The following is a 25,776-nucleotide window of genomic DNA, read 5'->3' on the forward strand; positions in this document are numbered from 1 at the left end:
TGGAATAACAGAAATCTGGGAGTGAATTACAGACTGGAATCCAATCAAGATGTTAGGGGTATATTATCAGAATAACAGATACCCGAGACAAACTATAGACTGGAATCTAATCATAGGATTAAGGCAGTTTGTATATTGAATAACAAATCCTGGCATTGAGTTACAGACTAGTATCTAATCTAAGGATTCAGGTTGATTCATATATAGAATAACAAAGCCAGGAGTGAGTTACAGACTGGAATCCTATCAGAAAGTCCAGGATGGTTTATGTACAAAATAATAGATACCTACGAGTAAGCTATAGACCAGAATCTAGTCATGAGGTTCAGGTGGTTTATGTATAGAATAACAGGTATATGTGAGTTACAGACTGGAATCTACTTGACGGTTTTGGTGGTACAGGGAGAGGTTATACATTGTGACAACCAAGAATGGAAAAGTGCACTGACATTCTAGTCCCAGTTGTCACGGTTCAAAACATAAAATTAGAAAATGTTTTGGTGTTATCAGGCTAGCCAATCACTTAAAAACCAAAAGAAACAAAAGCAGAAGTTGCTGGAAACACTCAGCAGGTCTGGCAGCATCTGTGAACAGAAATCAGAGTTAATGTTTTGGGTCCGGTGACCCCTCCTCAATCACATACCTTATGTATCTCAGGATTTTAGCAAAAAAATCCATCATCCAGGTTTCTCAATAAACACGATTGTTGGTTTATTATCAAAACAAACCTCTGATAATGTATTTGTAATAATTGGTTAACACAGACAACCTCCATTTAAATATCCCAACACACACAGACTTAATGCAGAGACAAAAAAGTTTTCTTCCTGCGCACATTGGCTTTCTGAAAAAATACTTTGGTGAATGGATTATTTGTGAAGGCAGATGGATAAAGAGTAGATCGTTCTGATACCCAGCACTCTGATGTTCAGGCATGTTTAATCAAGTTAAAACGGTTGCAGCTTGTCGCGATCTTTCAAACAAAGCTTGCTGGGAAAACACAATAGTGAGAAGTTGCTGCGATCAGTCTTTCAGGCAAACCAGCAGGTTCCAGCCTGAGCTCACAGGTTTCTTGAGGTTTTGTTTTCAAAAATGGGGGCCCTTCCTCACAGGCCCCTTGTACCTCAGAAGAAGGTTGGGTAAAATAGCGAGCCAGCCTCTGTTTAAGCCAGGCCAGCAGGTGTCGACAGCAATGGGAAGTAGTTACCACCAGTCATGGGAGACTTGCGAAAAGAAATCTTCAATATCCACTGTGACATAAGAACATAAGAACTAGGAGCAGGAGTAGGCCATCCGGCCCCTCGAGCCTGTCCCACCACTTAATAAGACCATGGCTGATCTTTTTGAGACTCAGCTCCACTTACTCGCCCACTCATCATAACTCTTAATTCCTTTACTGTTCAAAAATTTATCTCGCCTTGCCTTAAAAACATTCAGCAAGGTAGCTTCAATCGCTTCACTGGGCAGGGAATTCCACAGATTCACACCCCTTTGGGTGAAGAAGTTGCTCCTGACCTTAGTCCTACATCTGCTTCCCTTTATTTTGCGGTGATGCCCTCTAATCCTAGTTTCACCTGCTATCAGAAACAACCCCCCTGCCTCCACCTTATTTATTCCCATCATAATCTTATGTGTTTCTATAAGATCTCCCCTCATTCTTCTGAATTCCAATAATTCCTGACTACTGAGCCTCTCTTCATTATCCAACCCTCTCAACTCTGGAATCAACCGAGTGAATCTCCTCTGCACCCCCTCCAGTCTAATATATCTCTTCTCAAGTAAGGAGACCAAAACTGCACACAGTACTCCAGGTGTGGCCTCACCAGGACCCTATACAGCTGTAGCACAGCCTCCCTGTTTTTAAACTCCATCCCTCGAGCAATGGCAGACAAAATTCCATTTGCCTTTTTAATTACCTGCTGCATCTGCAATCCTACTTATAGTGATTCATGCACAAGGACACCCAAGTCTCTCTGCACAGCAGTTTCTCGCAATTTTTTACCATTTAAAACATAGTCCATTTTGCTGTTATTCCTACCAAAATGGATGACCTCACACTTATCAACGTTGTACTCCATCTGCCAGACCTTTGCCCACTCACTTAGACTATCTGTATCCCCCTGCAGACTTTCAGTGTCTTCTGCACATTTTGCTGTATCGCTCACCTTAGTGTCATCTGCAAATTTTGACACACCACACTTAGTCCCCAACTCTAAATCATCTATGTAAATTGTAAACAATTGCGGTCCCAACGCTGATCCCTGAGGCACACCACTAGTCACTGACCGCCAACCAGAAAAACACCCATTTACCCCTACTCTTTGCTTTCTACTGGTCAACCAATCCTCTGTCCATGCCAATACATTACCTGTAATACCGTGCAGCTTTATCTTATGTAGCAGCCTTTGGTGTGGCACCTTGTCAAATGCCTTCTGGAAATCCAGATACACCACATCCACAGGTTCCCCACTGTCCACCGTGCAAGTAATGTTCTCAAAGAATTCCAGCAAATTAGTTAAACATGACGTACCCTTCATGAACCCATGCTGATGTTCCCAATGGAACAACTTATATCCAGATGTCTTGCTATTTCTTCCTTAATGATAGATGGAAGCATTTTCCCCACGACCGAAGTTAAGCAACTGGCCTGTAGTTACCTGCTTTTTGCTCACTTCCTTTTTTAAACAGTGGCGTCACATTGGCTGTTTTCCAATCTGCAGGAACCACTCCAGAGTCCAGTGAATTTTGGTAAATAATTACTAGTGCATTTGCTATTTCCCCCATCACCTCTTTTAGTACCCTGGGATGCATTTCATCAGGGCCTGGAGACTTGTCAACCTTTAGCCCCATTCGCTTGCCCAGCACTGCCTCCTTAGTGATAATGATAGTTTCTGGGCCCTCACCTACTATAACCTTCTTGCTATTAGTTTTCGGCATGTTATTTGTGTCTTCCACTGTGAAGACCAACATGAAATAACTGTTTAATATCTCGGCTATTTCCTTATTCCCAGTTATTAAATCGGCCTTCTCGTCCTCTAAAGGACCAATGTTTACCTTCGCCACTCTTCTACGATTTACATATTTTTAGAAACTTCTGCTCCCTGTTTTTATACTCTGAGCTAGTTTGCTCTCATTATCTATCTTACTTTTCTTTATAACATTTTTTGTGGCTTTCTGTTGGCCTTTAAAGATTTCCCAGTCTAGTGGTTTCCCTCTGCTCTTTGCTTTTTTGTATGTTTTTTTTCAATCTGATACTTTCCTTTATTTCCTTAGACATCCATGGCTGACTCTCTCTTTTCTGACAGTTCTTCCTTATCACTGGAATATATTTCTGCTGAGCGCTGTGAAAAATTGTTTTGAAAGTCTCCCACTGTTCCTCAATTGACCCAGCATAAAGATTTTGCTCCCACTCTACCTTAGCTAACTCCTTCCTTATTCCTTCACAGTCTCCTTTGTTCAAGCACAGGACGTAGGTACTGGATTTAACCTTCTCACGCTCCATCTGTATTTTAAATTCGATCAGATTGTGATTGCTCCTTCCGAGAGGATCCCTGACTGTGAGATCATTAATTATTCCTGTCTCATTACACAGGACTAAATCTTGGATAGCTTGCTCCCAGATAGGTTCCATTACATATTGTTCGAGGAAATTATTGCAGAACCCCTCCTCAAGGCTGCATGACCGACCTGGTTTGATCAATCGATATGTAGATTAAAATCCCCCATGATAATTGCTCTCCCACTTTTACATGCATTAGCAATTTCTATGTTTATTGAAGACCTGTTTTTTAATTTTGTTCCTAGGTTTTCATAATTCCGAAACAGGTCTTTTTTCTGAGTGCTGCCGATGTTGTTGGTACCTACATAGACCACAACAACTGGGTCCTCCCTCTCCCTCCCTGGTATCCTCTCGAGCTGGTCAGAAATGTCTCGCACCCTGGCACCAGGCAGGCAACACACTATGTGGGATTCTGTTTCCTGCACACAAAGGATATGTCTATCCCCCGATGATGGAATCCCCTACAATCTGTCTTTTTGCTGCCCCCTCCTGAATGGCCTCTTGGACCATGGTGCCATTCTGAGTTGACTCATCCGCCCTCCAGCCCTGTTCCTCATCCACGCAGGGAGCAAGTGCCTCATACCTGTGGGACAGTGTTAAGGGCTGCGGCCCCTGTGTTCCTGTCTGCAGGGTCCCTCTACCTGACTCACTCGTAGTCAGTCACTGCTGTCCCTGCTCCCCCCCACCCCACCCCCCACCATCGAATTGACATTAGTTAATCTACCAGGTGTGACTGCCTCCTGAAACAAAGCGTCCAGGTAACTTTCCCTCCCGGATGTGCCGCAGTGTTTGAAGCTCGGATTCCAGATCATCAACTCTGACCCAGAGCTCCTCAAGCAGCCAGCACTTGCTGCAGATGTGGTCACTGCCATTCACAATGGGATCTGCCAGCTCCCACAGCATACAGCTACAGCACATCACCTGCCCAGCCATCTCTACTTAGTTAATTATTTAAAATGAAGAATTTTTTTTTAGTTTTACCGTGTTTTCTGCACCAGTAGGTTGACTCCGTTATATCCTCACACAGACTCCGGCTTTGCCTGCCGACCCACTCCCAGAGGATTTGGCGTCTGGGTGACCACCCCAAAAGAAAACAGAATGAGGAAAAAGAAATAGGCCAGTTAGCTTACCTGCGATAGGGTTAGGGTTAGGGTTAGGGTTAGGGTTAGGGTTAGGGTTAGGGTTAGGGTTAGCGATAGGGTTAGGGTTAGGGTTAGGGTTAGGGTTAGGGTTAGGGTTAGGGTTAGGATTAGGATTAGGATTAGGATTAGGGTTAGGGTTAGGGTTAGCGATAGGGTTAGGGTTAGGGTTAGGGTTAGGGTTAGGGTTAGGGTTAGCTGACCTGCGATAGGGTTAGGGTTAGGGTTAGGGTTAGGGTTAGGGTTAGGGTTAGGGTTAGCTTACCTGCGATAGGGTTAGGGTTAGGGTTAGGGTTAGGGTTAGGGTTAGCGATAGGGTTAGGGTTAGGGTTAGGGTTAGGGTTAGGGTTAGGGTTAGCGATAGGGTTAGGGTTAGGATTAGGGTTAGGGTTAGGATTAGGGTTAGGATTAGGGTTAGGGTTAGGGTTAGGGTTAGGGTTAGGGTTAGCGATAGGGTTAGGGTTAGGGTTAGGGTTAGGGTTAGGGTTAGGGTTAGCGATAGGGTTAGGGTTAGGGTTAGGGTTAGGGTTAGGGTTAGCGATAGGGTTAGGGTTAGGGTTAGGGTTAGGGTTAGGGTTAGGGTTAGGGTTAGCTGCGATAGGGTTAGGGTTAGGGTTAGGGTTAGCGATAGGGTTAGGGTTAGGGTTAGGGTTAGGGTTAGGGTTAGGGTTAGGGATAGGGTTAGGGATAGGGTTAGGGTTAGGGTTAGGGTTAGGGTTAGGGTTAGGGTTAGGGTTAGGGTTAGCGATAGGGTTAGGGTTAGGGTTAGGGTTAGGGTTAGGGTTAGCTTACCTGCTCACCACACTCAGTTGTTATTATTCGACTACAGGAGGTGGAAGGGAGGGAGAAACTTTGTGTGTAGTGTCTTGGGTGTTAGTTAACTCCCAAATTTATTGGATGAAGCTTACCTTCCCAGGCTGCCCTCGTGCTGTCTCCTGGACTCCCGCTGCTGAAACAACTGAAAAGAAAGGACCTATCAACAGCCTCTTATTAAAAACTACTCTAAGTATTTCCACAACACTAGAAATAAATCCACTTTTCTACAATCGTCCAAATCATAAGACCTCCAAGAAATACTAATTGTGAAGGATTTTAGTTTGCTATGATGAATGTTTTGGTTGTTTTAGGAGTGAGAGATATGGACCTGTTGTTCGGCTGAATGTTTTGCACCATGTGTCAGTTTTTGTCACAGACCCAGAGGCGGTAAAGGTATGGAAAATTCTTTTCTGCTCTCAGACTGATTGGATTGCTGATAAGATTTTTTTTTCTTTGTTCATTCATGGGCTGAGGGTGTCACTGGTCAGGCAGCATTTATTGCCCAACCCTAATTGCCCAGAGGGCAGTTCAGAGTCAATCACATTGCTGTGGGTCTGGAGTCACATGTAGACCAGACCAGGTAAGGATGGCAAGATAATAAAATGTGAGGCTGGATGAACACAGCAGGCCAAGCAGCATCTCAGGAGCACAAAAGCTGACGTTTCGGGCCTAGACCCTTCATCAGAGAGGGGGATGGGGAGAGGGAACTGGAATAAATAGGGAGAGAGGGTGAGGCGGACCGAAGATGGAGAGTAAAGAAGATAGGTGGAGAGAGTATAGGTGGGGAGGTTAGTAGGTAGCTGGGGGTGCGGCTTGGGGTGGGAGGAAGGGATGGGTGAGAGGAAGAACCGGTTAGGGAGGCAGAGACAGGTTGGACTGGTTTTGGAATGCAGTGGGTGGTGGGGAAGAGCTGGGCTGGTTGTGTGGTGCAGTGGGGGGAGGGGACAAACTGGGCTGGTTTAAGGATGCAGTAGGGGAAGGGGAGATTTTGAAACTGGTGAAGTCCACATTGATACCATTAGGCTGCAGGGTTCCCAGGCGGAATATGAGTTGCTGTTCCTGCAACCTTCGGGTGGCATCATTGTGGCACTGCAGGAGGCCCATGATGGACATGTCATCTAAAGAATGGGAAGGGGAGTGGAAATGGTTTGCGACTGGGAGGTGCAGTTGTTTGTTGCGAACTGAGCGGAGGTGTTCTGCAAAGCGGTCCCCAAACCTCCGCTTGGTTTCTCCAATGTAGAGGAAGCCGCACCGGGTACAGTGGATGCAGTATACCACATTGGCAGATGTGCAGGTGAACCTCTGCTTAATGTGGAATGTCATCTTGGGGCCTGGGATGGGGGTGAGGGAGGAGGTGTGGGGACAAGTGTAACATTTCCTGCGGTTGCAGGGGAAGGTGCCGGGTGTGGTGGGGTTGGAGGGCAGTGTGGAGCGAACAAGGGAGTCACGGAGAGAGTGGGCTCTCCGGAAAGCTGACAGGGGAGGGGACGGAAAAATGTCTTGGGTGGTGTGGTCAGATTGTAAATGGCGGAAGTGTCGGAGGATAATGCGTTGTATCCGGAGGTTGGTAGGGTGGTGTGTGAGAACGAGGGGAATCCTCTTGGGGCGGTTGTGGCGGGGGCGGGGTGTGAGGGATGTGTTGCGGGAAATATGGGAGACGCGGTCAAGGGCGTTCTCGATCACTGTGGGGGGAAAGTTGCGGTCCTTAAAGAACTTGGACATCTGGGATGTGCGGGAGTGGAATGTCTTATCGTGGGAGCAGATGCGGCGGAGGCGGAGGAATTGGGAATAGGGGATGGAATTTTTGCAGGAGGGTGGGTGGGAGGAGGTGTATTCTAGGTAGCTGTGGGAGTCGGTGGGCTTGAAATGGACATCAGTTACAAGCTGGTTGCCTGAGATGGAGACTGAGAGGTCCAGGAAGGTGAAGGATGTGCTGGAGATGGCCCAGGTGAACTGAAGGTTGGGGTGGAAGGTGTTGGTGAAGTGGATGAACTGTTCGAGCTCCTCTGGGGAGCAAGAGGCGGCGCCGATACAGTCATCAATGTACCGGAAGAAGAGGTGGGGTTTGGGGCCGGTGTAGGTGCGGAGGAGGGACTGTTCCACGTGACCTACAAAGAGGCAGGCATAGCTGGGGCCCATGCGGGTGCCCATGGCCACCCCCTTAGTCTGTAGGAAGTGGGAGGAGTCAAAAGAGAAGTTGTTGAGGGTGAGGACGAGTTCAGCTAGGCGGATGAGAGTGTCGGTGGAGGGGGACTGGTCTGGCCTGCGGGACAGGAAGAAGCGGAGGGCCTTGAGGCCATCTGCATGCAGAATGCAGGTGTACAGGGACTGGACGTCCATGGTGAAGATGAGGTGTTGGGGGCCAGGGAATTGGAAGTCCTGGAGGAGGTGGAGGGCGTGGGTGGTGTCACGGACGTAGGTGGGAAGTTCCTGGACCAAAGGGGAGAAAATGGAGTCCAGATGGGTGGAGATGAGTTCGGTGGGGCAGGAGCAGGCTGAGACGATGGGTCGACCAGGGCAGGCAGGTAAGTTTCCTTCCCTACAGGACGTTATTGACCCAGGTGGGTTTTTCCAACAATCAGCAATGGATTCACAGACTTGTTGAGTTCAAATTCACATCCCAGCTTCTAGACTAATGTGTGATTCTCGTTTTACCTGAGGCATCTTCCAATTGCCACAGATATCCCATTTATCATATTCTTCTCTTGGTTGCATTTGTGTAATCTCATGATTTTTGTTCGTTCAACAGAAGAACCAGAACAGATTTAAATAGCATGATGGATGGTCAGATAAGGAGTTCAATAAAAATTCTGTTTAAACTTGCTACCCCACAGGGACCTCAAAAATGTGTGATCTCTTCACTCTCAGGATGCAAACTATTTTTCAACATGTAACCCTCCTTTGGCCTCAGCATCACCCCCTCGCTAATTTTGTGACGACAGCAACCCTACAACTCCCCGAAATGTCTGCGTTACTCCCATTGTGGCCTCTCGTGTCTAGCTTTCTTGTACCATGCACTTCAATGAAACACTTTGATGTACCCCACACCCCACTGTAACACTCTGATATTCCCCACACCCCTCACTGTAATACTCTGATATACCGCACACCCGACACTGTAACACACTGATATACCCCACACTCCTCACTGTAACACTCTCTGATATTCCCCACACCCCTCACTGTAACACTCTGATATACCCCACACCCCTCACTGTAACACACCGATATACCCCACACACCCCACTGTAACACTCTGATATTCCCCACTCCCCTCACTGTAACACTCTGATATACCCCACATCCCTCACTGTAACACTCTAATATACCCCACACCCCTCACTGTAACACTCTGATATACCCCACACCCCTCACTGTAACACTCTGATATACCCTCCACACCCCTCACTGTAATACTCAGATATACCCCACACCCCTCACTGTAACACTCTGATATACCCCACACCCCTCACTGTAACACTCTGATATACCCCACATCCTTCACTGTAGCTCACTGATATACCCCATACCCCTCACTGTAACACACCGATATACCCCACACCCCTCACTGTAACACACCGATATACCCCACACCCCTCACTGTAACACACCGATATACCCCACACCCGACACTGTAACACACCGATATACCCCACACCCCTCACTGTAACACACCGATATAACCCACACCCCTCACTGTAACACTCTGATATACCCCACACCCCACACTGTAACACTCTCTGATATACCCCGCACCCTTCACTGTAACACTCTGATATACCCCACACTCCTCACTGTAACACTCTGGTATACCCCACACCCCTCACTGTAACACACCGATATACCCCACACCCCTCACTGTAACACACCGATATACCCCACACCCCACACTGTAACACTCTGATATACCCCACTCCCCTCACTGTAACACTCTCTGATATACCCCACACCCCTCACTGTAACACTCTCTGATATACCCCACACCCCTCACTGTAACACACCGATATACCCCACACCCCTCACTGTAACACACCGATATACCCCACACCCCACACTGTAACACTCTGATATACCCCACTCCCCTCACTGTAACACTCTGATATACCCCACATCCCTCACTGTAACACTCTAATATACCCCACACCCCTCACTGTAACACTCTGATATACTCCACACCCCTCACTGTAACACTCTCTGATATACCCCACACCCCTCACTGTAACACTGTGATATACCCCACACTCCTCACTGTAACACTCTGATATACCCCCCACATCCCTCATTCTAACACTCTGATATACCCCACACCCCTCACTGTAACACTCTGATATACCCCCCACACCCCTCACTGTAACACTCTGATATACCCCACACCCCACACTGTAACACTCTCTGATATACCCCGCACCCTTCACTGTAACACTCTGGTATACCCCACACCCCTCACTGTAACACTCTGATATACCCCACACCCCACACTGTAACACTCTCTGATATACCCCGCACCCTTCACTGTAACACTCTGATATACCCCACACCCCTCACTGTAACACTCCGATATACCCCACACCCCTCACTGTAACACCCCGATATACCCCACACCCCTCACTGTACCACTCACATATACCCCACACCCCTCACTGTAACTCACTGATATACCCCACACCCCTCACTGTAACACTGTGATATACCCCACACCCCTCACTGTAACACTCTCTGATATACCCCACACCCCTCACTGTAACACACCGATATACCCCACACCCGACACTGTAACACACCGATATACCCCACACCCCTCACTGTAACACTCTGATATACCCCACACCCCTCACTGTAACACTGTGATATACCTCACACCCCTCACTGTAACACCCCGATATACCCCACACCCCTCACTGTAACACACCGATATACCCCACACCCCTCACTGTACCACTCACATATACCCCACACCCCTCACTGTAACACACCGATATACCCCACACCCGACACTGTAACACACCGATATACCCCACACCCCTCACTGTAACACTCTGATATACCCCACACCCCTCACTGTAACACTGTGATATACCTCACACCCCTCACTGTAACACCCCGATATACCCCACACCCCTCACTGTAACACACTGATATACTGCACACCCCTCACTGTAACACTCAGATATACCCCACACCTCTCACTGTAACACTCTGATATACTGCACACCCCTCACTATAACACTCAGATATACCCCACACCCCTCACCGTAACACACCGATATACCCCGCGCTCCTCACAGTAACACTCTTATATACCCCACACCCCTCACTGTAACACATCGATATACCCCACACCCCTCACTGTAACAAACCGATATACCCCACACCCCTCACTGTAACACTCTGATATACCTCACTCCCCTCACTGTAACACTCTGATATACCCCACACCCCTCATTCTAACACTCTGATACACCCCACACCCCTCTCTGTAACACTCTGATACACCCCACACCCCTCTCTGTAACACTCTGATATACCCCACACTCCTCTCTGTAATTTTCTCTTTTACAATTCACCATTGGCAGCTGTGTCTTGAGCCACTGGGTTCTCATGTCTGGAATTCTCTCCAAAGGCCCAGGGAATGGCACTCGGTGAATTGTTCTTTATGATGTGGAGGTGCTGGTACTGGGCTGGGGTGGGCAAAGTCAGAAATCAAACAACACCAGGTTATGATCCAACAGACTTATCTGAAATCACATTTAATTCGTAATTGAACACTGCTGTTTTGTTAGATGGAGTCACTGACAATGGAGCGAGGCTCGAAAGCTTGAGATTTCAAATAAACCTCCTTGACTATAACCTGATCTCATGTGACTTCTGAGCTTGTTCCTGCGGAGACCTTGCACAGATGTGAAAGCTGGATAGCCTCCTTTCTAACTACTCGTCAAAATATTTTTGGTCACTGCCCTAATAAATGGCTCACTGCCTAAGTTTGTTTGGTAATCTCGTATGTCAACTGTCTTGAGATATTTTCCTACATTAAAGTTGCAGGTTGTTATTGAGAGCTGTGATTTATTCAAACCTCAACACTCAATGAGGTCAACTGTTGTAATGCTCGCTTCTTGATGGCTCTGTTGGTAATGCTAGTATTAAACGAAACCAAAAGAAAACAGACAGTCAGAGGGCAGGTCTCTATCCTGCCTTAAATTAGCTGCTTTAATTTGTGGTCTTATTTTTGCTCTCAGTATCTCTTGGTAAAGTTGGTAGAATTGAGTCTTCCTGAAAGGTTTATGTGAAGCATTGGCTGAGAAAAGGATCAGGACTGACCTTGCTCCAGTAACGCAACGGTTGAGTGCGACACACAGTTTTCTTTCCCTAAGAAATCGTGCTCAAGAATGAATGCGACAAAGGCTCACCAGATTGATTCCTGAGCTGAAGCAGTCCTATCATGAGAGGTTGAGTGGAATGGACCTGTATTTTATGGAAGCTAAAGGATTGTGAGGAGATCTTCCTCTTGGAGGATTTGACAGGGGACTGTGAGGGGTTCTTCCTCTTGGAGGATTTGACAGGGGACAGTGAGGAGATTTTCCTCTTGAAGGATTTGACAGGGGACTGTGAGGAGATCTTCCTCTTGGAGGATTTGACAGGGGACTGTGAGGAGATTTTCCTCTTGGAGGATTTGATAGGGGACAGTGAGGAGATTTTCCTCTTGGAGGATTTAACAGTGGACAGTGAGGAGATTTTCCTCTTGGAGGATTTGACAGGGGACGGTGAGGAGATCTTCCTCTTGGAGGATTTGACAGGGGACTGTGAGGAGATTTTCCTCTTGGAGGATTTGATAGGGGACAGTGAGGAGATTTTCCTCTTGGAGGATTTAACAGTGGACAGTGAGGAGATCTTCCTCTTGGAGGATTTGACAGGGGACAGTGAGGAGATTTTCCTCTTGGAGGATTTGACAGGGGACTGTGAGGAGATTTTCCTCTTGGAGGATTTGACAGGGGACTGTGAGGAGATCTTCCTCTTGGGGGATTTGACAGGGGACTGTGAGGGGATCTTCCTCTTGGAGGATTTGACAGGGGACTGTGAGGAGATCTTCCTCTTGGAGGATTTGACACTGTAGAACGGAGGGGCTGCTTTCCCCCAGTTTGAGAATGTTAATAGAACATAGAACATAGAACAGTACAGCACAGAACAGGCCCTTCAGCCCACAATGTTGTGCCGACCATTGATCCTCATGTATGCACCCTCAAATTTCTGTGACCATATGCATGTCCAACAGTCTCTTAAATGACCCCAATGACCTTGCTTCCACAACTGCTGCTGGCAACGCATTCCATGCTCTCACAACTCTCTGCGTAAAGAACCTGCCTCTGACATCCCCTCTATACTTTCCACCAACCAGCTTAAAACTATGACCCCTCGTGCTAGCCATTTCTGCCCTGGGAAATAGTCTCTGGCTATCAACTCTATCTATGCCTCTCATTATCTTGTATACCTCAATTAGGTCCCCTCTCCTCCTCCTTTTCTCCAATGAAAAGAGACCGAGCTCAGTCAACCTCTCTTCATAAGATAAGCCCTCCAGTCCAGGCAGCATCCTGGTAAACCTCCTCTGAACCCTCTCCAAAGCATCCACATCTTTCCTATAATAGGGCGCCCAGAACTGGACGCAGTATTCCAAGTCCGGTCTAACCAAAGTTTTATAGATCTGCAACAAGATCTCACGACTCTTAAACTCAATCCCCCTGTTAATGAAAGCCAAAACACCATATGCTTTCTTAATAACCCTGTCCACTTGGGTGGCCATTTTAAGGGATCTATGTATCTGCACACCAAGATCCCTCTGTTCCTCCACGCTGCCAAGAATCCTATCCTTAATCCTGTACTCAGCTTTCAAATTTGACCTTCCAAAATGCATCACCTCGCATTTATCCAGGTTGAACTCCATCTGCCACCTCTCAGCCCATCTCTGCATCCTGTCAATGTCCCGCTGCAGCCTACAACAGCCCTCTACACTGTCAACAACACCTCCGACCTTCGTGTCGTCTGCAAACTTGCTGACCCATCCTTCAATCCCCTCATCCAAGTCATTAATAAAAATTACAAACAGTAGAGGCCCAAGGACAGAGCCCTGTGGAACTCCACTCACCACTGACTTCCAGGCAGAATATTTTCCTTCTACTACCACTCGCTGTCTTCTGTTGGCCAGCCAATTCTGTATCCAAGCAGCTAAGTTCCCCTGTATCCCATTCCTCCTGACCTTCTGAATGAGCCTACCATGGGGAACCTTATCAAATGCCTTAAATGTTGAATTAGGAATCCCAGTTCAAGGATTAAGGGTCTGCCATTTCAAAAGGAAATGAGCAATTTTGCAACTCGGAAGTTTGAGCATCTTTGGAATTGTGGACCCATGAGAGCTGTGTCCATGCTGCTGTCAACCACCAACACCGAGATTGATAGATTTTTTGAACATAAAGGGAATCGGGCGAGACGGGATCAGAGGGGACAGAGAAATAAATGGAGAGTTTCAGCCATGGTCTATTGAATGGCATGGCTAGCACAAATTTCGGGGTGAGCCTAATCCTGCCCCATCATTGAAGTCTGGATTCAGTAGCTTACCCACTTAAACATACTGTAGTGCTTTTGCAACTGTACATACTCTCCTGGAGAGAAAGGGTGACAGCCTGCAAGGTGATGGCCCAGTGGTATTATTGCTGGCTGTTAATTCAGAGACCCAGACAACATACTGGTGACCTGGGTTCAAATCCCATCATGGTCAATGGTAGAATTTGAATTCAATAAATATCTGGAATTAAGAGGTTAATAATGAGCATGAATCCATTTTTGATTGTTGGAAAAACCCATCTGGCTCACTGATGCCCTTTAGGGAAGGAAACTGCCATCCTTACCTGGTTTAGCCTACATGGGACTCCAGACCCACAGCGATGTGGTTGACTCTTAACTGCCCTCTGGGCAATTAGGGATGGACACTAAATGCTGCCTGGCCAGCGACGCCCTCAGCCCATGAATGAACAAAGGGAAAAATAAGTGACTCAGGTATCTTGCCCTAGTGTCCAGTCCTCTCGTCTGTGTTAAGATGCTAACTCACTCAATAGTCTTTCCAAATGTCAGTGTATCACAGAAAGATCTGATCCTAGTATACACATAGAAACAGCCGATTGGAGAGCTCCAGTATATTTTCCTGAAACTTTATCTTGAAATTCCAGCACTGAGCCTGAGGACTGAGGTACAGCCTTGGGCCTAATGCAGAAGCATCAACTGGTAGAAGTCGTCTCCCTCTCAGCAATAACAGTGAAAATTAGAGATGTTGTAAATTGAAAATTAGAGATTGTATGCAGAAAATGAATAAGTTACAAAACTATTACAGTTCAGTTATATCATTTTTTTGTTGCAGGAATTCTTGATGTCATCAAAATATCCCAAAGACCCTTATACATACGACCTCCTCTTCACCCTCTTTGGTAAAAGGTTTGTGGAACTGAACTTATCAAGCATTTATTCAAAACATTCAGTCACATTCAATAGATTCCTTTCAAAGAGCTGGTGATCAATTACTTTCTGGTAGCACACTACTCACTTTAACACTCAAAGATTCCCCTCAACCATTATAGTAACACAGAAATAACACACACACATCCCTCTCTGTCACACTCCAATATACCCCACACTGTTTATTGTTAACACTGTGATACATCCCCATACCCCTCACAGTAACACTGTGATACATCCCCATACCCCTCACAGTAACACTGTGATACATCCCCATACCCCTCACAGTAACACTGATATACCCCACTCCCCTCTCTGTCACACTCTGATATACCCCACACATTGCTCAGTGTAGCACTGATATACCCCATACCCCTCACTGTAACATTCTGACATACCCCACACCCCTCACTCTAACACTCTGTCACATCCTCATGCATTACAGTAACTCTCCAATATACCCCACACCCCTCACTGTAACACACCGATATACCCCACACCTCTCACTGTAACACACCGATACACCCCACACCCCTCACTGTAACACACCGATATACCCCACACACCTCACTGTAACACACTGATATACCCCGCACCCCTCACTGTTACACTCTGATATACCCCACACCCCTCACTGTAACACACCGATATACCCCACACCCCTCACTGTAACACACCGATATACCCCACACCCCTCACTGTAACACACCGATATACCAGACACCCCTCACTGTAACACACCGATATACCCCACACCTCTCACTGTAACACACCGATACACCCCACACCCCTCACTGTAACACACCGATATACCCCACACACCTCACTGTAACACACTGATATACCCCGCACCCCTCACTGTTACACTCTGATATACCCCACACCCCTCACTGTAACACACCGATATACCCCACACCCCTCACTGTAACACACCGATATACCCCACACCCCTCACTGTAACACACTGATATACCCCACACCCCTCACTGTAACACACCGATATACCAGACACCCCTCACTGTAACACACCGATATACCCCACACCCCTCACTGTAACACACCGATATACCCCACACCCCTCACTGTAACACACTGATATACCCCACACCCCTCACTGTAACACACCGATATACCAGACACCCCTCACTGTAACACACCGATATACCCCACACCCCTCACTGTAACACACCGATATACCCCACACCCCTCACTGTAACACACCGATATACCAGACACCCCTCACTGTAACACACCGATACACCCCACACACCTCGCTGTAACACTGTCACATCCTCATGCCTTACAGTAACTCTCCAATATACCCCACACCCCTCACTGTAACACTGTTTGATACTCCCATAATTTATGACGTTGAAAGAGCTTTATGCTAATCCCAGCATTCTGAATGTTGGTTACTACCTCGTCATTGTCGTGTTGTTTTTCCCAGGTTTTTGGGACGTGGATTACTGACCGATACCAATCACAGACACTGGTATATGCAGCGCAGGGTGATGGATCCCTCCTTTAGCCACTCGTAACTATGTACTTCGGATTTTACACTCTCTTTTATTCTTTCTGCTCAGTACTGATCAAGCTTGAAATCTAACAATCTTAATTATCCCTGAACCAGCAATATCACTCGTGCAGGATAGATCCCTACCATTGGAGGACGATCTCCTGCAGCATTCAATGGTGGTATTTTAATGAGATGTTAAACTTCAAGTACAAAAGGATTTGAAAGGTCCATTGGCCCTACATTGAACAGGTGGGAATGTTCCTAAGCCTTGTCAGTGTAGCTTCTGAGGTCCACTGGGTGGGGAGCGTTTGGAGCCAGAAGTCCAAAAACACAAACTCTCATACATCCTCTCTCTCAATCCCTGTCACATGTACACTCTCAATCATGCATACACAACACATACTCATTCAGTTTCATACACTCATACAGTTGCACACTTACATGTGCTCACGCACAATCTCTCTGAAACACAGAGACACACGCACACTCAGACACACACTCCTAGACACACTGTAGCAGACTTGTCTAATCTTTTTGTGCAATGGATCACATTCAATTTCTCCTCATGCGAGGGGTCAAAGGGCACATTTCTAACAGATAAGGTTTGGTACAACATTAAACAGAAGTTTAAAAACTGATGAATCGTGAAGTAAACATGAACAGCCTTACTGAGCAAAAAAATGTCAAAGCAAAATAATTGAACAAATAGTAAAAACTGGAAAATTAATAAAGATGGCCATTAAAAAGTTACAGAACAAACTGACAATACCTTTTACGCCTTTTAATTTAAGAAGCAGGAGTAATGAGAGACAAACTTGGCTTCAAGCCAGGAAACCAGGACCAAGCTAGTGAATTGAATTCAACTAAGATTGAACCAATATTCACCTCGGGTGACTAACATTCTAAGCTGGTTTGAACAGAATTCATACAGGAATGGGGGACAGGAGCAGGTTGTCTTTCAATCTGGGTTTTGCTTTGCCACAGGCATGGAAACAGACCCTTCGGTCCAACTCGTCCGTGCCAACCAAGTTTCCCAAACTAAACTAGTCCCACTTGGCTGTGTTTGACTCATATCCCTCCAAACCTTCCTACTCATGTACCTGTCCAAATGTGTCACCGTACTTGCACCTGCCGCTTCCTCTGGAAGTTCATTCCACTAACTACCCTCTGTTTGAAAAAGTTGCCCCTCAGGCCCCTTTTAAACCTTTCCCGTCCCACATTAAAAGTACTTTGGAACTCCCCCACCCAAGGGAAAATATCTTTGCTATTCACCTTACCTATGCCCCTGATGATTTTTAGAAACGTCTGTAAGGTCGCCCCTCAACCTCCCACACTCCAGTGAAAAAAGTCCCAGCCTCTCCATATAATTCAAACTCTCCGGTGCCAGCAATATCCGGATAAATCTTTTCTGAAACCTCTCCAATTTAACAATGTCCTTCCTGTAACAGGGTGACCAGAACTGTACACGGTTTTCCAAAAGTGGCTTCACCAATATCCTGTACAACCTCAAAATGATGTCTCAACTCCTGTACTCAATGTTCTGAGACGATGAAGGCGAGCGTGCTAAATATCTTCTTAACCACTCTGCCTAGCTGTTACCTGGTGTCTGGATAGCTTATAGGCGTTTAGAAGGAGGCAGAGGGGATCTGTGTGTGCATTTGTGTCTCTCCCAGTCTCAGGGTTCACTGTCACTATCGTTCACACTCCATCACTCGCTCTGACGCAATTTCATGCACTCACACAGACTCAGTCACTCACACACACGCTCTGACACACTCACTCTCACACTCATTGTATACTCACTCTCACACAGAAACACACACTCAGTCACTATTACTCACACATGCACATTCTCACTCAGACATACACGCAAACGCATTCACACCCTCTCTCATGTACACACATTCACAGACAAACTGACACGGACAGATTCATAGAAACAAATACATAAAAAAACAAACTCTCATACATCCTCTCTCTCAATCCCTGTCACGTACACTCTCATCATGCATACACTTACACATTCTCGTTCAATTTCATACACTCATACACTTGCACACTTACATGTGCTCACACACAATCTCTCTGAAACACAGAGACATTCAGACTCACACACACACACACGCACACACACACACAAACACACAGACATACACACACACACACACACACACACACAGACATACACCCACATTCTGTCACTCTGTTACTCACGCTTGTGCAGACACTGTTGTGTATTTATTGAGAGCTACAGACTGCACACAAAGGCACTTAGAGCAGAAATAGAGCCCTACAGTAGAGAGAGATAATGGGAACTGCAGATGCTGGAGAATCCAAGATAATAAAGTGTGAAGCTGGATGAACACAGCAGGCCCAGCAGCATCTCAGGAGCACAAAAGCTGACGTTTCGGGCCTAGACCCTTCATCAGAGAGGGGGATGGGGTGAGGGTTCTGGAATAAATAGGGAGAGAGGGGGAGGCGGACCGAAGATGGAGAGAAAAGAAGATAGGTGGAGAGGAGAGTATAGGTGGCGAGGTAGGGAGGGGATAGGTCAGTCCAGGGAAGACGGACAGGTCAAGGAGGTGGGATGAGGTTAGTAGGTAGGAAATGGAGGTGCGGCTTGGGGTGGGAGGAAGGGATGGGTGAGAGGAAGAACAGGTTAGGGAGGCAGAGACAGGCTGGGCTGGTTTCATATTCCGCTTGGGAACCCTGCAGCCCAATGGTATCAATGTGGACTTCACCAGCTTCAAAATCTCCCCTTCCCCCACCGCATCCCAAAACCAGCCCAGTTCGTCCCCTCCCCCCACTGCATCCCAAAACCAGCCAAACCTGTCTCTGCCTCCCTAATCTGTTCTTCCTCTCACCCATCCCTCCCTCCCACCCCAAGCCGCACCCCCATCTACCTACTAACCTCATCCCACCTCCTTGACCTGTCCGTCTTCCCTGGACTGATCTATCCCCTCCTTACCGCCCCACCTATACTCTCCTCTCCACCTATCTTCTTTTCTCTCCATCTTCGGTCCGCCTCCCCCTCTCTCCCTATTTATTCCAGAACCCTCTCCCCGTCCCCCTCTCTGATGAAGGGTCTAGGCCCAAAACATCAGCTTTTGTGCTCCTGAGATGCTGCTGGGTCTGCTGTGTTCATCCAGCCCCACACTTTGTTATCTCGGATTCTCCAGCATCTGCAGTTCACATTAATCCTATGCCTGCACTATCATTTGCAATTACAAATAATAGTCACTTAAAATTATGATTCATTAACAAAACAGGGAATTATTTCTAGTCAGTTCTACTTTTATCAGTCTCTGCTCACGTAATGCATGCATAGTCTTTATGTTGTGTGGGCCTCCTACAGATTTATGTTTGCATTGCGCTTTCTTAGGTATCTGCTCATTCCTTGTATGATGGTCGCTCTCTAGGGTGTATCATTAGACCATAAGACCATAAGACATAGGAGTGGAAGTAAAGCCATTTGGTCCATCAAGTGCACTCTTAATGAGTGCTGTTTCCATGGCAACTGCTTTTGCAGGTCCATTTCTGTTGCTGGGGAACAGTGGACCTCTGGGACTGATGGTCATCCTATAATCTAGCCAAACTTCACTTGGATTATTGTCATTTCGCCATGATTTTGCTGCCACTGCTTTATTGCTGCTGGCTTTAGTAGGTTTCTCACTGTTGGAAAGATATTTCGGATGCAACACTTCTTTAGTCTTTGCGCAGTTTTTTCATGTCTTCAGATGTTGTATTTCTCAACTGAAGGATTGTGTTGTGCAGATCTGGATCTGCTTGATTTCTTTATGATCCTTTTAGTAAGTTTCACTGTCGCTTCAGGCTTTCCATTTGTCGGGGGTTAGTATGCGGATGATGAATGGTGTTGAATCCTTTTTAGATTTATCAGTTGTGAACTGACAGCCGCTGTCACTCATCACAATGTCAAGGGTAGAATAATAACTGCTCTCCAGCATTCAGTAATCTCACTGGTAATTGTTGGTGACAGCTAGTCTATTCCCCAGGAGGCAGCATCGTGGTCAGCAGTGAGTAGATAATCAGTCACTGTAGGAATGGCGAGGATACTCCCAGCTTCCTCCAGGCTCTGTGTGAATGTTATGTTTCATAAATGGCTCCCATACCTGTTTAGGTTGGGATTTGATAAAGGCAAAATGCTAGCAGATGCGATCCTGAATCTCATTATGTTTAGCAAGGAGCACACCTTTTGCTTTTTCCTTAGTTCCTGGACTCAAATCCTTGATGTCTTGCATGGATGCTGTTCAACTTCGCTTTTCTCATTTCCTAAGTGATAATGATTCCACCTCCTTTGTCAAAAGACCATCCTGGAGGAACACTTCCTCTCTTTATGCTCAGTGCTCTGTACAGCAACAAACTAGCTCTGAATGTGTTCAGGCCATCCTTTCCTCAACATTTGCGGAGTTGCCTCTTGTGTAGTGCATTGATTTGAGCAAACCATTGTCTTTCAGGTTCAGTGTCTCTGCTGCGGTCACGACTTTCCAGTCATGTGGAACTGTTGCTTCTTGTTGAAGCTGGAAGACTTTGTACTTTGTCTCAGCACCCCCTCACTTTTCTTCACAGCGATACTGTCCTTGACAGCATATCAGCAATGTATATCTCTCCTTAACTCGTATATCATACCCAGATGGTATCTCTACAATTTAAGAAACATTCTTTGCAGACACTTTGGAGTAGAGTGAAGTGTTTCGAGGAAGATGCTCTGCAGTAGCTTAATGTTTGTTTCTATTCTTACTTCACCTCTCTGAAATACATGTTGACTAAAATGCTCACAAGCAAAGACAATAGCCAGGAACTCTTTATCGTCCTGACAATGATATCGTTTAGTTTGCATTAATGCCCTGGCTGCACTTACTGCCATAAAGTTGCTCCAAATTCCATCTCACAGATATTGTCTTTTACATCATTGACACTGTGGTAACACTGCACTGGCAGTGCAGTTAAAATTGTATCGGAGATAGCAGGAACTGCAGATGCTGGAGAATCCGAGATAACAAGGTGTGGAGCTGGATGCACACAGCAGGCCAAGCAGCATCAGAGGAGCAGGAAAGCTGATGTTTCGGGCCTAGACTCTTCATCAGAATTGGGGGATGGGGAGAGGGTTCTGAAATAAATAGGGAGAGAGGGAGAGGTAGATTGAAAATGGATACAGGAGAAGATAGGTGGAGAGGAGACAGACAAGTTAAGGAGGCGGGGATGGAGCCTGTAGAGGTGAGTGTAGGTGGGGAGGTAGGGAGGGGATAGGTCAGTCCGGGGAGGACTGACACGTCAAGGCAGAGACAAGCTGGGCTGGTTTTGGAATGCAGTGGGGGGAGGGGAGATTTTGAAGCTTGTGAAATCCACATTGATACCATTGGGCTGCAGGGTTCCCAAGCGGAATATAAGTTGCTGTTCCTGCAACCTTCAGGTGGCATCATTGTGGCACTGCAGGAGGCCCAGGATGGACATGTCGTCTGAGGAATGGGAGGGGCAGTTGAAATGGTTTGCGACTGGGAGGTGCAATTGTTTATTATGAACCAAGCGGAGGTGTTCTGCAAAGCGGTCACCAAGCCCCCGCCTGGTTTCTCCAATGTAGAAGAAGCCACACCGGGTACAGCAGATGCAGTATACCACATTGGCAGATGTGCAGGTGAACATCTGCTTGATGTGGAAAGTCATCTTGGGGCCTGGGATGGAGGTGAGGGAGGAGGTGTAGGGGCGGGTGTAGCACTTCCTGCGGTTGCAGGGAACGTGCCGGGTGTGGGGGGGTTGGAGGGGAGTGTGGAGCGGACAAGGGAGTCACGGAGAGAGTGGTCCCTCCAGAAGGCAGACAAGGGTGAGGAGCGAAAAATGTCTTTGGTGGTGGGGTCAGTTCGCTTGGCAGACATGTTGGAGTATGATGCGTTGTATCTGGAGGTTGGTGGGGTGGTATGTGAGGACGAGGGGGATTCTCTTTTGGTTGTTGTTGTGGGGCCTGGGTGTGAGGGATGAGTTGTAGAAAATGTGGGAGACACGGTCAAGGGCGTTCTCGACCACTGTGGCGGGTGGGTGGGGGGGGCGGTGGGGGGTGGTGGTGGTGGGGTAGTTACTGTCCTTGAAAAACGTGGACATCTGATATGTACAGGAGTGGAATGCCTCATCCTAGGAGCAGATGTGGCGGAGGCGGAGGAATTGGGAATAGGGAATGGAATTTTTGCAGGAGGGTGGGTGGGAGGAGGTGTATTCCAGGTAGCTGTGGGAGTCAGTGGGCTTGAAATGGACATCGGTTTGTGGGTGGTTGCCTGAGATGGAGACAGAGAGGCCCAGGAATGTGAGGGATGTGCTGGAGATGGTCCAGGTGAACTTGAGGTTGGGGTGGAAGGTGTCCTGAAGAGGATGAACTGTTCCTTGTTGCTTGATTATAGGGAAAGATGTTTCTTGTTCAGTGTCTCTATACCACTGTAGATCGTTAGCAATGAGTTTGTGCAAAATGCAATCACAATGAAGGTCAAAAACTGCTGCTTCCATCCAGCTTCACCTGACAATCACTCTCCATCTTACTGAGGGTAAAAAATACCTTTGCCTTGGTGAATTGTACCAAACCTTCTTCAACAGTTGCAGTGAAAATGAGGTTGTAGACTTGCTGGCTCAGCCGTTGTGTTTGAGTGTAGACGTTTTGTCACTCTGCTCAGTAACACCGTCAGTGTGCCTCTGGTGAAGTGTCGGTGCTCTGTCCCGCTTGTTATTTGTATGTCTCAGTTTGCTGGGGTGGTTGGTTTTACTTCTGGTTCTGTTTCTCAGTATATCTTACCTCCACGACAGACCACAACAAGAACACACAACATGGCCAAACACACCAGTCACTTTACCATACATCAAAGACATATCGGAGAATGCCACAAGGCTACTCTCACCCCTAGGTATCAGAGTAGGCCACAAACCAATAACTAACCTGTGACAGCTACTGGCAAACATAAAGGATCCCAAAACCGTAACCTATAAAGTTAATGTAATGGAGTCTTTATCTGTCATGCATGGATTTTCAGAGCAGGGAGGTGATGTTGGAACTATAAAGGTTTGGCCACAGCTGGAGTACTGTGTGCAGTTCTGGTCACTGTAGGAAGGATGTGATCGCACTGGAGCAGGTGCAAATGAGGTTCACCAGGATACTGCCTGGGGTGGAACAGCTTAGCTCTGAAGAGAGGCTGGATAAGCTCATGTTGTTTTCTGTGGAGCAGAGAAGGTTGAGGGGGGATCCGAAAGAGGTGTGTAAGATTATGATTGACAGGATGAATAGAAAGTAGCTGTTCCCCTTAGTTGAAGTGTCAATAACATTTTTAATGTGAAGGGTAGGACAGTGAGAGGAGATTTGTGAAAAAAAATTCATCCAGAGGACGCTGCCTGGGAGGGTGATTGAGGCAGGAAACCTTTAAAAAGTATTTGGATGAGCACTTGAAATGTCATAACATTCAAGGTTATGTGTGGGAAAGCATAGATTTTGTGTAGTTTTGACAGTCATGATGGGCTGAAGGGCCAATATTTCTCTCCCATATTTACAGGTGACCACAGAGAGAAATGTCCTGTGATTGAAGGAGCAGGTCCCAGCAGCATAGAATCTGTTCCTTCCACATTCCTCGTGTTTGAACACTGAGACAATGTGGAATAGAGAGACACCACAGTCTGACCCAGGGCCACTCTTTTCAACAATCAGCTCCACACTCAACACAAGTCATGTTTCAAGATATCAACTCCAAAATGCTACTTTCTGAAAAAAGAAATCTGTCCAATTTCTATTTCAACGAATCGATATTAACTTCTTGCAGCGTCCCCATCAAGACCTTGTTTCATTCACTTACTGCAGCATTTCAAGACGCCACTTTCTCAAGGGCAGTAAGTGAAGGGCAATAAATGCTGGCCTGGCCAGCGACACCCACATCCCATGAATAGATTTAAAACATAATTTCCTCTCAGCCAATGCAGACTTTTATTTTTACTTTCATAAGATGAGGATGTTGTTGCCAAGCCCAGTATTTATTTCCCATAATGGTCCTGGACTGAGAAGCCAGTAGGCCTGGTAAGGAGGGCAGCTTCTTCCCCTGAAGGACATTACTGAACCAGAATCAGTGATAATTTCACAGACACAGTTGTTGAGCTAGTTTCCCATTCCAGATTATATGGGCTGTATGTAAATTCCACCAGATTGGTGGGATTTGAACCTACATTTTCAGAGAATTAATCTGGGTTTGCTGGGTCCTAATTCAGCATCTCCCACTAGCATCTCCCACATCACTCAGCTGCTCAACTGACTATCACCTTTTAGACATTTTCTCATCAAACTGTTCAGTGATGTTATTACACATCTTTAGAGTGATTAGACTACAACAACAAGCCTCCTGGCTCAGAGGCAAGCACACTGCCACTGCTTTATGTTGAGTTTTATTTGATATAAATCAGTGATGGGAGGTGATGGCCTGAGGATATTATGGCTGCTCATCCAGAGATGCAGGCAATGTTCTGGGGACCAGAGTTTTAATCCTGCCATGACAGACGGTGGAATTTGAATGCAGTAAAAATCTGGAATTAAGAGTCTGAATGTGACCAAGAAACCATTGTTGATTGTCAGGAAGAAGCCACCTGGCTCACTGATGCCCTTTAGGGAAGGAAACTGCCATCCTTACCTGGTTTAGCCTACATGTGACTCCAGACCCACAGCGATGTGGTTGACTCTTAACTGCCCTCTGGGTAATTAGGGATGGACAATAAATGCTGCCAGGCCAGCGACGCCCTCATCCTGTGAATGAAGAAAGGAACAGCTGATGTGTTTGTGTTGACTGCAGTAATAGCACTTTTAAAGTAATTGAATACCTTGTGGCACTCTGGGAGCTTCATACTTCTGTCTCACCATTTTCTGTGCAGGCACCTGGTGGGTTTCATGGACGTGTTTAATGAGAAGGCTGAGCACCTGATGGAGAAGTTCGGAGAGATGGCTGATGGTGAAACCCCAGTGGGAATACACAGCATGCTGAACAGTGTGACACTTGAGGTCATCTTAATGGTAAGAATTAGCTGAGTCTTCTCACCTGTTTTGTCTCCAATATTCTTCCCTGTCGCCTGACAGTGGAGTTTCTGAGAAGCTTTTTGGAAATATTTACTACCAAATCTCATCTCACTGTGACCCCACTTTGAGGGTTGAAACTTGTCATGCCCATTTGTGAGGATTTTGATAGCGGAGGTTATCAATATGAAAGGAAAGAGACTTTTGCCAGTAC

General features: G+C 46.6%; 1 protein-coding gene across 3 annotated transcripts in view; it reads left to right on the forward strand.

The window, feature by feature from the left end:
* Positions 1–25,776, forward strand: part of LOC125455711 (cholesterol 24-hydroxylase-like) — an 81,244-nt gene that overhangs the window by 17,142 nt on the left and 38,326 nt on the right. For all 3 annotated transcript variants that reach the window (XM_059648893.1, XM_059648894.1, XM_059648895.1), the window contains exons 3-6: positions 5,826–5,907; positions 14,915–14,988; positions 16,457–16,543; positions 25,424–25,562. In XM_059648893.1, the coding sequence (XP_059504876.1) occupies positions 5,826–5,907; positions 14,915–14,988; positions 16,457–16,543; positions 25,424–25,562 (382 nt within the window). The remainder of the gene's footprint in view (positions 1–5,825; positions 5,908–14,914; positions 14,989–16,456; positions 16,544–25,423; positions 25,563–25,776) is intronic.

Source organism: Stegostoma tigrinum, chromosome 10 (assembly GCF_030684315.1).
Source record: "Stegostoma tigrinum isolate sSteTig4 chromosome 10, sSteTig4.hap1, whole genome shotgun sequence".
Taxonomy (NCBI): Eukaryota; Metazoa; Chordata; class Chondrichthyes; order Orectolobiformes; family Stegostomatidae; genus Stegostoma; species Stegostoma tigrinum.